Below are 12,637 nucleotides of genomic sequence, written 5' to 3' on the forward strand. Positions count from 1 at the left end.
GTTCTGACTTCGATATCTGTCTGATACACTGGAAAGCTTAACTAATGCTCATTAATATGTAAAGAAAAATGAATTACATAAATATGCAGTTAAAGAGTTGAACAGAGTCACAGACCACATGAATCATGCAAATTGTTTAGGAAATTTTGAAAAATTACATAGTTTTTTATCTGTTTCCACTCAGTGTTCTGAAAAATTACATAGTTTTTTATCTGTTTCCACTCAGTGTTCTAACTAAATATTTTTTCATCTGTTTCAACTCGGTGTCATACCATCTTATGAGAAATCATATAAAATCGGTCCCCTACCATCTTATGAGCAATCATAAAAAATCTGAATTTTCAAGACTGTTCCGAAAAACTTAAATATTATTAGGTGTCTTAAAATTGAACAGTTTTATTTCCGAGAATTGGCCGAAAAAGATCATATAAAGCAATTAGATCATAACACGACAAGTAGTGCCAAGGAGATTTTTCTATCGTACTGAAAAACAAGAGAAAAAACGGAAATGTCTTACTACAAGTACAGTTCAGTGAATTCAAAATAGAAAGTTTTTGCAACCGGAATAAGACTAGAACGTCAGATTATTCTCCTTGAAAAGGAAAAGAAATTGAATTTATGTACAATCATTAAACATTACATGGTAAAAATAGATCACAAATATGGTAAGTTTTACATTTTATGAAATCAATCACATACACTATATATCCCCTAAACCTATGTAGGTTTCGACAGAGAACATTGAGGTAACAAGTAATCCTAATCATCTTGGACTAGGTTGAATTTAAATGTAAACGAAACTTTGTAAGCCAAACATCCACAAACATAACTGAAGTTGTTACTACTAACAAACTTCTTATATGTAATTGACTAAAAACAACAAATGGAATGCTACTACTGATACAAGAGATTGTATGCTGGCAAATCTTGAATTTGATTGATATCATCTAAGGAGAGTTCTCGTTCTAGTTGTCTCCGTGCAGCTTTCAGAACCTCCTGCAGTAAGAGGTTTCCAATTTCAAAAATCATGTACTGATCATCTAAGTTTTAAAATGCATGCCAATGATACAAGAAAACAGAAGAGACTTTACATTAAATTCCATGTATGAAGCACGCATAGCAAGCCATTGAGCATCAATCATCTCGAATGCTACACAATACAGTAAATCAAATGCCATCTCCTCTTCTACAAAACATAATATATAGATATTACAAACGTGAAGACCCTTGGGCCTTAATTGAATTCTTCGGATACCATTCAATTCAATCTGTCTCAAGACATTTCTCTGGTTAATAATTCATGATGTAAATCTCTAAATGCTTTCATACATACCTGCAAGGATCTTCAGAAAGTTTATCCCGGCTAGCGTCTTTGGTTTAACTGGAAATGAAAAAATGCTGTTTCAGTGGGATGTAAAAAAGGATTTATAGATATATCAAATTTAGTCTTGTCAGGTCAAATTAACTACACTTTCGAATGTGCATTAGACTGCATTGCGTTAATCTAGAAAAAATGGAAAAGAAATTTACCTCAATTGAGAATTAAGAATATCTGAATATGGGGCTACAAACGGTATACCATAGGGACAACCACCCTAGGGAACTGGGTGCTTTGAGCAATAAGAAGAGAAGCTCCTTGGCAGGATTATTGCCAACGATAGTATCAAAACAGCCTCACATGGAGGACTCAAAAGCTCTTCCAAGCAATCTGAGATTCTTGGTGGAGCCAGCTTGTTCAAACTAAGACTCTCACAGATCCTTGGAAGGATATGGAAAATGCTTAACGTTTATCTCTAAACAAAATGAAACGGAGACTTGAGGGACTGAGTGATAAGTGGGGGTTTCATGAATGATTTCTTTGGCATTTTCACACCTGCAGTAAGCCAATTAGGGTGGATCTCCAAATTTGCTAGAAAGAAAATATTAAGGAAAAGGTTTGGCTTCCACAGGAATGTTTGGAACAGAACAAAAATACATGAACAGGTTGGAGGGTTTGAACCATGTCCAAATGTTAATATGGTTGGGCAAATCCTTGTCACGCTGTAAAATGGTTTTACATTTTAATAATTATTTGTAGATCAATTATTTATGGGATCTAATGGACCTCCAACCCTGGAAAAGAAATCCAAGCATATTTTGTGATGCTATTGTGCTATGGTTTAGGGTTTTTTCCTTCTTGCTGTTAAAGATGGATAGTTGAAATCTGGATTATTTTGTGGCTGGTGAGAGTTTCGGGTGATATAGTACTTCGGTGTTCTCTAGACACTAGAGCACTGCCAATGCAATGTAGGCCAGCTATAAAATGCCAGTTCAATCCATTGGGTGGAATACAAGACAATGCAATCAAAGGAGATCAACATATATGTCACTTGTGTATATTTCCAAGAAGGTTTTTTCTTTTGTTGCTACTAGTGATTTCAACTTTGCCACATTCAATTGGCACAAGTATAATTCTAGATCAGGTGAATATAATAACATCCTAAAAACATCACAAGCTTTGTGGTGATCTTTCCCTTATTTTATATGGATGTATGCAAATATATTTTAGATTACTAAGCATACTCTATATAAATTTCACAATCTTTGGTGAAGATGAATATTGCGAAACACGTATTCTTTTTCATTTTGATTTAAGTTTCTCTTGACGAATTGTTACTCTGTTACCCAATGAATAGGCAATGGTTTGATACTTGATTGACCCTCCTTTCTCTTAAAAACGACAGACAACATTAATCATTAGTTTAGAAATAAACCCATCTATTGTGCATTCATGATCCTCTATTATAACAAAGGAATCAATCTTAAGAGAGCCTTAAATGAACTTATTTCACATGGGTCATGGTTTCTTATAACTAGTTTTTCTTTATCTAATTACCACTTTGGGGTCAACTAAGCAATTTTTTAGCTATTGGTTTTAAATTGTTTGTTTTGTTTAATTCAATACCTATCATGATTTACCCCTAGAAATACCCTCCTGAGTCTAGAGAACAGTAGAAACTCACACTCGTAGACTTGACCTCCAATCATCCAAAGTCTATGAATAATTAGATATCTGCTTCCGTGACAATAACCTTGGCCTTGAAAGTGATAATATGTTCTAGGAAGTGGACTTCTGGTTTTGGGACACAATATCTGGCTCCAAGGATGATTGTGATTGGCCTAGAGGAATTTTACAATCTTTTTTAAGAAACTTTATACATTTTATATAATATCAAGGAAGGAGAGGAGCACTCTAGGTGGTGTCAACAACAAGAACACAAGTAACCGAATAATGTTAATTTCTTTGTTTTGAAAGTTTGATGATCCTATCATCAATGTTGTGATGTAAAAAAGTAGCCCTTGAGTTGGATCATATCGTTTTTGTTTGTGTGGATTTCTATTTCTACTTGTGTCATTTGATTCTTTTGGATATAAAATTAGCAAGGAAAGTGATTTCACTTTTGTATATCTGCTTTGATGTCTTTAATTATGCCAACAAAATACACCCTTAATAACAATACATAAATAAAGTATATGTTATGATACAAAGTATCATTTTGATCAAAGATGAATGTTGTTGTACATGCAGCAACAGCTAATGATATTTGGCTTCTAAGCATGATGGAACTGACAGTAAAGTTTTCTACGCAGCCCTTGCAAGGGTCAATTCTAAGTTCCTATCATTCTCCTACTATGTGCAAGTAGTAGGTTTACATGGATCTAAAAAGAAGAATATGGCTCTTAAAGATCCGGTTACTCATTCAATATGGATGCTTTGCACAAGCATTTTCAAAAGTTGTTGCTAGTGAGAAAGCTAATTATCATCATACACTGTGTAAGGCTCGATAGGGTGGGAATATCTCTTCTGAAAGTTCTACGTTGCAGGAAAGGTGTAATGTCCACCTTATGCTATTTCTTAGGGTTTGTCATCTTTTAATTGCAAAAGATTTCCCTTTATCTGATTCTTTAATTATTACCAATGTATGTAGTAGTTATAAGGATACTATCTTTCAATGGAAGGATTGATTAACGCAATAGTAGCTATCTTGCTAATTTGAGCTAGATTGCCCAACAATGATTGTATGATTTGCAAAATGATGGTGATTCCCTTGAGTTCAATTGCTTTCTGATCAATATATATGAATTCTCTCTGGAAAAACAAAATGTCCAATATGAAAAGTATTAAAAATCCTCTATGAATTGAATATAGTGGAAGTACAGTGAATTGTACATGGCATAATGTAGATAATTACTGATGTAATAAGATCGATGATAAGGATAGTAAAACCTACCATATATTTGCTCAAGTTGTAAAACTTGTGTTGGCAAGATCAAGAATGAATTTTAGCCATATAGATGTACCGATCAAATTGCTGACTCTGAAATCTACTCTATATTTCCAATCGATCTCCTATTGAGCAGTCTAATTATTTATTAGACCTCTGTCTTATAAAATGATGAGGTCTTAACAATTGTCAATCTGCAATTAATGACATTTCTAGTAATTTTTCTCATTTCAAAGTGAGATGACCTTTGAATTGGGTAATGGAATTGGCTATATCTGCTGTTTCTCTATTTCTTTATTTCTCTACCTTAGCTTCTGAATTTTTTCTCAGGAAACTGTAGATTGGTTGATTGAATTGCTGTGTGTTTGATTTTCCTATTGATGCCCCCTCTCTGAAATCATCTCCTGTATGCTGTAGTTTCTGTTTGAGGATCTAAACTGGATATTAGAATCTTGGTTTTTGATTTTGGAATGCCCATTGGAAAAATATTCCAATTTTTGTTTAGTAACATCAAGATGGGTGCAATCTGGGGTTGTGATTCTTCTAAATGCAACTTATCAGTCACACCTCTTATAATTGGAATGAAAAGTTCGTTGTTTACTAAAAGCTTCTCTATTCGTTAAACGAATTGTAATATGCTTCATTGGGCAATGATTATGTCAATTTGAAGAGGCATATTTGTTCTCATTCATTCCTTTAAGAAAGAGTTGACTATTGTCAAGTTTCAACTCATGGTCCTATTAAAGGATCATTTGCTTATATCAATTGCCCCTTCATTGTACATAAGTCTCATAGCAAATCCACCCCGATTAATTTGCTTCAGCAATAATATTAGTCGATTGTGTTCTTAAATATTAAATCTTATATATATACTTACTTAGAATGACTAAATGTTGAAATATTTATATTATAATAATTAGATTACAAATGTTAAAAATATTTAAAATGTTGGATAAGGAATTAGTTATTACAGTTTAATATTTATTTATCTTTTTATATTATACTTATACTGTAATTATATTATAATTATTTGGTATTAAATTATCATATTACTTATCTATTTTTATTCGCTAATATTATTATTTATTAATTAAGTTTCGTTGCATTATTATTTTTTTATTTAATAGGGTTGTAAATGGTGGACAACTATCTTAGAATTAGGGTATTAAATGGGGGACATGAAAAATGGAGGTTTAGGATGGTGTAAAAACAAAGACTATATTCTTAGCGCTAATTGTAGTCACAAGGAGACGGGGTGCTTGGAGACTTGTACCTCTAATGATGGGGCTAATTTTCAAACAAAGAAGATGGGGATATTTGGAGATGCCATTTTTTAATATAATGTAATAATTTCCAGAAAATATCATAACGCAGAACTTCGAAAACAAGAATAGTAAATCAGTTGTATAAGAACAGTAAATAGTGAAGGAAAATTCTATTCAAACCATTACAATGACAAGAAATCAGCCATATAATCTTTTATATCCCCTCCCAAAAAGTCTGCGCTATCAATAGATTCGATCACTATAACTACACAGATTTTTGTATCATAGAAAATGTAAGAATGAAATATTCTGTTGGTTTATTTTATTTGCTTGCCTTCCTTTTTTGCATTTTAATGTGTTAGGGAAGTGTCATGGTGGGAGAGTCAATTTCAAGTCAGAAGACTTAAAATAAAACAAAACATGCATGCCAAAAGAACCATCTATGTTGATAAGTTTTTGTAGATGACTTTGGTGCTCAAGACATGTCTCCATTTCCAAGATGCGTCCAAGGGGGTGGGAGATGGATCTCTAGGTAGCCATGCTGCTAAGTGATGAAACTATAGAGGAAGCTAAGCATTCCTCAAAGTTGAACATGATTTATAGGTTTAAGAATCTTTATAGCAGTTCGTCAAAGTTACATCAATGGATCACTATTACAAATATTTGGAAACCCTTCCTCTATTTAACCTTGTTCATAAGGCTTCTTCATTATAGCGAGTAAATCTATAGCAAACAAAAAATCTTATTTTGGCAACGGGTCTGTGGGATTGGAAGAATGCTTCTCTATTTGTCAAACCTTGGTACCAAGGTTTTAATCCCTTAACAAGAAATTTCAAGATTGTTTCAATTCAAGTAAGAATATATAAGCTGCCCTTGTCTTCTCTGGAGACATTGGCACTCCTTAGTTGCTTTGGTTTCCATTTATCTTGAATTCTTGAAGCCTCACTCTCTACTTATGTGCTTATTTTGGTAAATTTGAATCATCCTTGGGTCTTCTAGCAAAGATTTGGCAGAATGTTGGAGGATATTAGTTGGAAGCAGCCTCCCGGTTATGAGAGCTAGCTTTTAGGAAAAACAATATGTAAAATTGTATCATCAAGAATTTGGTTGCCCACAATGTTGGATTCTCCAAATGTAAATGATATTTTCCCAAATGATGCCTCTATGACTTAGGTGGATGAGCATCTACATTAGAAGATTCATAGCTAATAGTAAATGTGGAAATCAAAAGAAAATAAATAATTAGAAATTGTTTCTTTGTAATCAAAGATATGGAAATGGCAAAAAAAAACTCCTATCCCTAACTCACCACAAGACAAATGGCAAAGATTTGGCAGAATGTTGGAGGATATTAGTTGGAAGCAGCCTCCCGGTTATGAGAGCTAGCTTTTAGGAAAAACAATATGTAAAATTGTATCATCAAGAATTTGGTTGCCCATAGTGTTGGATTCTCTAAATGTAAATGATATTTTCCCAAATGATACCTCTATGACTTAGGTGGATGAGCATCTACATTAGAAGATTCATAGCTAATAGTAAATGTGGAAATCAAAAGAAAATAAATAATTAGAAATTGTTTCTTTGTAATCAAAGATATGGAAATGGCAAAAAAAAACTCCTAACTCACCACAAGACAAAATATTTGATTTAGCATAGGGATGCACCTTTTATGGAAACAAAGTTATTTTCTTTGAGTTGTGTTGCCTAGATTTTTGCTATCCCAAGTTTTCAAAATTTCATGTCAAACATGAAATTCAGTGTTCAAAAATCCTTGTCACCTGTACATCTATTGGTGATCCGCAGTTTCTTATTTATAAAATCTTTTCATGAGTGTTTTGGTACAATTCTGGTTTTTCTCATAGCTCATTTTAATTTAGGTTATTTATTATTGTTAAAAAGTAATTAATATTAATTTTATGTTCCTCAATTCTTTACCTTTAAAACAAACTGCTCATGAGGAAAAACAGTCAATAGTCCCAAAGTTACTCCATTCCATTCAAAGCACTCAATAGTCTCAAATTTCTAACTTATTACATTAGAAATGCTAAAAAAATAAGGCATACACAACCAGAAATAGTTCAAAATGCTCAAAAATTGAGCAAACAAAACCAAAAATGTTGAGTGCTTAAAAATTGAGGATCCCAAACCAATAAAGTTATGAATGCTCAAAGCATGTGCATTTCTAACTCCATTGGTTATGAATGTTCAAATCCCGATCATTTCTTAATCATTTCAAGAAGTGGCTGTAACTGCTCATGCAGAAGATTAGGATGATGGTTTCAGTCAAAGCATGAAGATCCATCAAAATAGTACACAATGCACAGATTTGTTACACAGGCTTTATAAACTTCACAAGCTTCACACCAATCTACCAACCTGCGTGAGGAAATGCTCATGATGAAAGCCAAGACATGACATGTTAATTGTTTGATAGAGTCCCCCAAAAGATGCCCTCTTGTGGAACAATGTGATTACAGGTTTGCAGAAAATGGATTTGGGAAATGAGCTTAAAAGCCCCAAGACAATGCAAATCTTATGTATAAAAGCCTAACTTCGTAGCCCTTCTGGCATCCTCCTTGTTCACGAGACAGAAAAAAAAACAGTTTTACAGTAACTTGTTAAGAATGTCTTAAAAATTCCAAAACAAATGCAAGAGTTGTGTAAATCTACATTCTGCAACCTGTTGATGTCAGTTTTGTACCACTACATAACATATAGCAATTGAATACTTAATATGGAATATCAAACACTCAATCCCTCTTTTGAAAAGTAAATACTCATGAAGAACATGAGAAAAACTCCAAGGTTCCTTACAGCTGTGGATACTAACTCAGTTATATTAATGTGATTTGTTGGTTAATCACGTAGGCGGGCTTACATTATTCATTCAATGATAACTTAGACTTTTGCTACGATGGTGATGAATCTAGCATTGCAATGTATACTAGCGTCAAATGATGTTGATGGTGATGATGGAGGGTATGTCCACCAACAATGCTCGAACTTTTTAACTTTCTTCTCGAATGAATTCCAACTACTAAACTACTTGTTGCTTTACTTCTACTCCTATGAATGGAAAGATTAGCAAATGGACGGGGATCAAATCTAATGAAAGCTTACCAATGGCTCTACCTCCATGGATGCAATGATTCAAGGGAAAAAAACTAGATTACCACGCAAGGCTTCCTAACCAACCGCTAGGATGCTAGTGTCCTAGTTTATAGATCCCTACCAAACATCCACTAATATCACCATACAACTATCCATCTATTCCTCCTACTCTTGCTTAACCACTTTCTTGAAATGAAATCTACTTTAACAACTTCAATGAAATTTAACTCTAACTATTGGAAGTAGAAACCATGCAATAACACCAAGTGTTCTTAATCACCATGCAAGTCACAACAATGATAAAAAAGCAATTTTTGTATTATCTTAAGCAACAATAGAGGCCAAAATTACAACCAACGGTAGAGATTAAGAGGCAAAATCAACGATCCAAATCAAATCCCATAAACCCTAATTAGGGTTGTCACGCCATCAACCAATGAGAAGATGTCACCTCATCAATGGACCAATGAAAAAAAGGAAAAGTGGCAACCAATGAGAAGGCACCAAAATGGTAGCCAATCAAAAGCAAACACCTATCCTACCCAAGAAGAAGGAGAATTTGCCGCTTGGGCTTACATCAACTGATCCTCTAATATAATTCTACACTTTTCTTTCATCTTTTCAGCCAAGGCAATGAACTTGGCTAGCTTGTCGTTAACTTCCTTCATGGGAGGGCAAGGTGTGTGCTTCATCTTGAGCTCAGCTGAATTTATCATGTTGCTTGCCGCTTGAAGTGTCTTCTCATGATCCTTCTCATAATCTTTAACATATCCAATAAAGGCATTGAGGGATGCAAGGGTGCCCAAATGCTTCTTCTTGATGGCAACCTTCCCCAACTCACCCAATCTCAATCCAAGCTCTATCTCTTTGATGTTCTCCTCTTTGATATCTTCAAAATCAAGTGCAACCCCAACATCGCCCAACATGGTTGAAATGAAAGCGTTAATGCCCAGGCTGTGTTGTGCGATCTCATTCTGTATCTCTTCAAGTATCCTCAATCTGATGGTTAAGGCAACATACCAAAACTCCACCGTACTCATTCCTCCTTCATCCACCAACTTGGTCCTTTCCAAATACCTCTTTAGTGGCCCAATAAATGCCCATAGCCTGAGAATAGCTAAATCCTTGACTGGAAGAAAATCCTTCCACTCCCTTTCAAATGTTCTAAATTTGTCTCTAATAGCCACCAATGACCTGAATGTCGAGATAAAGGAAGGCAAGAAATTTTGCCCATCTTGAATTATATCACTGATCCAATCCTTGATTTCATGCAGTTGAGCCGATATCTCTTCTATGTTGCTCCTGTTATCTTGCAGAAGGACTGCCTGATACAACTGTTGGATAGGCTGGCAATCTCTCCCATACTTGTTTTCGGCCTCCAACTTTACAATCCTCTCGTTTTCCTTCCTCAACCTTTCTCTAATTGAAACCATGCCTTCCTGGATCTCCTCACACTCGGTATCATCCGTGATTCTTCCCAAGTCATGCTCGACTATCTCATACTCCTAAGCTACAATCTCATCCACTGCCTCGTTGACCTCTGGTATAGCAATCTGAACTTTTCGGTGACCATCATCATTGCTCTTGATTACCTTTGCCACTATTTATGCAATTTGTTTTTGTTTCTCACTATCTTCATTTTCCACTAACCCTTGAATATCCTCAACTGTTTGAACAGTCACCACCTCGCCTCTTGGCATAAGCATTTGCCTTGACCATATTGGTGCGATGCATCTCCCCAAATCTGGATTCGGTTTGACTAGCAAAGCATCACCAACGGCCTCAGGCGCCTGGCTTACTTCCTCAATATCAATTGGACTATCCTCTTCGTTACTAGTGACTGTCACATCATCTCCATGTTGGTTCTCTGAGAGAGGAGAGTACTTAGTACTATTACATAACCACTTGATTCTAAATCACAGCTTACCTCTACTGAGATCCTTTGTCTACTTGTATTAATCTCTTGGCTCCTAGCCTCAATTATGCTCTCCCTTGATGGTGTTGCACTCTGTCTCTTTGCTGGAGGCTCCTTTTGTTCTTTACTTTTCTCAACCTCCAAATTTCTCTTCTTGCCCTTGACTACTCTTGGTTGCAGGCTATTGCACCCACCTTTCTGTCTGATTGACTCCGTTGGACCCTCTTTCTCTGATTTCATCTTCTCGTAAGTATGACATACCTTCCAACTTTGTAATTGCCTTAACTTCTCATTGTACCACGACTCAGTGTCTAGATCAACTGTCCTTGTAACTACCTCTAAGGAAGGATCCTAATGATCATCCCAATTCACTAGACCAAATTATGTTCAATCAACTGTATCATAATCCTCTCTTAGCACATTTTCATCATCTTCCAGCTAATCGAGAATATCAACGCCTCTCCATCTAATTGCCCTCATCATGCCCATTGACAATCTTGAGAAAGATAGCTTCCTCACATGAAAGTCATCCTATCCATTGGCCCAAAAATCTTCTATAGTAGTAATATGTTTGAATGTGTTTTTGCGAGATGCCTTGATAAGACCATTAGGATCAAATTCTTATCTTGCTCCATACCATCCTAGCTGATACCATTCTAACTCCTCCGCAGCCACAAAGGTGACAAGGTTGGGGCAAGTATCATTGCCTATTCCCAATGAGAAGGTAATCCCTATCTAATTTTTAAGTTTCATCATCTTGTCATAATGCTCAAGTTGCCTAACCAACTCCACCAAAACTATCTTGTCAGGTGGGTACCTTGGAAGTCTCTTGGGACAAACTGTACTTCCTGCTACTCTAATGTATCTGAATTGTGGAAATTGGATAAACCAACTCCCATACTTCTTAACTTTTGCTTCCGTTTCTGATGAGAGCCTGCTAGCAGGTGTCAATTGTAATATCCTTACCGTCTTCATGGCAAAGGCGTCATAAAACATCTTATAATCTTAGGTGTTGTGCAAATGAAGTTGTGGATAGCACTCATGCACCAAACATTGCCTCGGCCCATTGCCAATCACTCCTAAGGCCTTAAGTCCAAGATTTTCATATAGTCTCGCAATCAGATAGAAAAGATAGGACCCCATGTAGAATTGTTTTTGATTTTACACTGTCCTAAGTTGCAACTCTAGATTTTCACTTATAATTTTAGCCGAACCAAATTTTCTCTTTCCATTTTCAATTTCATCAATAAAATAGTACATCCAGTTCTTGAATTGCGTACTTTGAGCCACACCCATGATTCGGTTGAGAAGTACAATAAGATCGCCATACTTTGATTTGAAATCTGACTTGGTGAGCTTTGACAACTTGGTAACTCCCTTCTTGCCTTCATGTAACCAATTTTGCTTTATATGAAAGTACGCCTCCTAGTTACCCTGAATGAACTTGGTTGTTTGATCCATCATTACCACTATCATGCCTCTATGCTGGGGAATATTGAATACTTCTTCGACCACTTGTCCGTTGATGTTAGCCAACACCCTTTTCCCTTCATCAAAAATGATGGACTTGGTAACAATATCAAACTAGGATGCACAGTCCATTACCAATTCTGCACAAGGCAAGGTAGGAGGGAAAGCTGTTGCGTGTACAATTTCGCTCTTGTAGATCTTCTTTGCCATGGGGATCACCCTTCCTTCAATCTGTCCTTCAACTGCACCATGTTCATTGTACCGATATTGGTATCACTTATTTGCCCCACTTTCAAGAAGAATGTGATCTCATGCATCATGTCTTCTTTGTCTTTTTTGGTGCTCATTTCTTTTAGGTTCTTACTTGCACTAACATCTACCATCCTAAACACTTATTTTTGCCCCTTTATTCTAAATGATATAAACTACACTTATCAATCCCCAAACTTCTTTCTATCAATGGAATCTAGCTTATTTCTACCTCTTCAAGTCCTATCTCTACACTTATCAATCTCCAAACTTCAATCCTAGGGGTGGTACTAACACTTATTTCTGCCTCTTCATTACCTTAAAATGGACTACACTTATCAATCTCCAAACTTCAATCCTAG

General features: G+C 35.5%; 1 protein-coding gene across 6 annotated transcripts in view; it reads right to left on the reverse strand.

Annotated features, from left to right (window-relative positions):
- Window positions 1–566: 566 nt before the first annotated feature.
- The window catches only part of LOC149547120 (uncharacterized), a 115,108-nt gene continuing 103,037 nt past the window's right edge, over window positions 567–12,637 (reverse strand). For 4 of the 6 annotated variants that reach the window (XM_089791523.1, XM_089791522.1, XM_089791527.1 and 1 more), the window contains 3 exons: window positions 1,334–1,381; window positions 1,092–1,186; window positions 567–996 (listed from right to left, as the gene is read on the reverse strand). In XM_089791523.1, the coding sequence (XP_089647649.1) occupies window positions 895–996; window positions 1,092–1,186; window positions 1,334–1,381 (245 nt within the window). In that variant the 3' untranslated portion in view covers window positions 567–894. The remainder of the gene's footprint in view (window positions 997–1,091; window positions 1,187–1,333; window positions 1,382–12,637) is intronic. The other 2 variants (XM_089791525.1, XM_089791528.1) reach the window with 1 other exon arrangement.

The sequence above is a fragment of the Cupressus sempervirens genome, chromosome 7, assembly GCF_028749045.1.
Source record: "Cupressus sempervirens isolate cs-2001-9-10 chromosome 7, ASM2874904v1, whole genome shotgun sequence".
Classification (NCBI taxonomy): domain Eukaryota; kingdom Viridiplantae; phylum Streptophyta; class Pinopsida; order Cupressales; family Cupressaceae; genus Cupressus; species Cupressus sempervirens.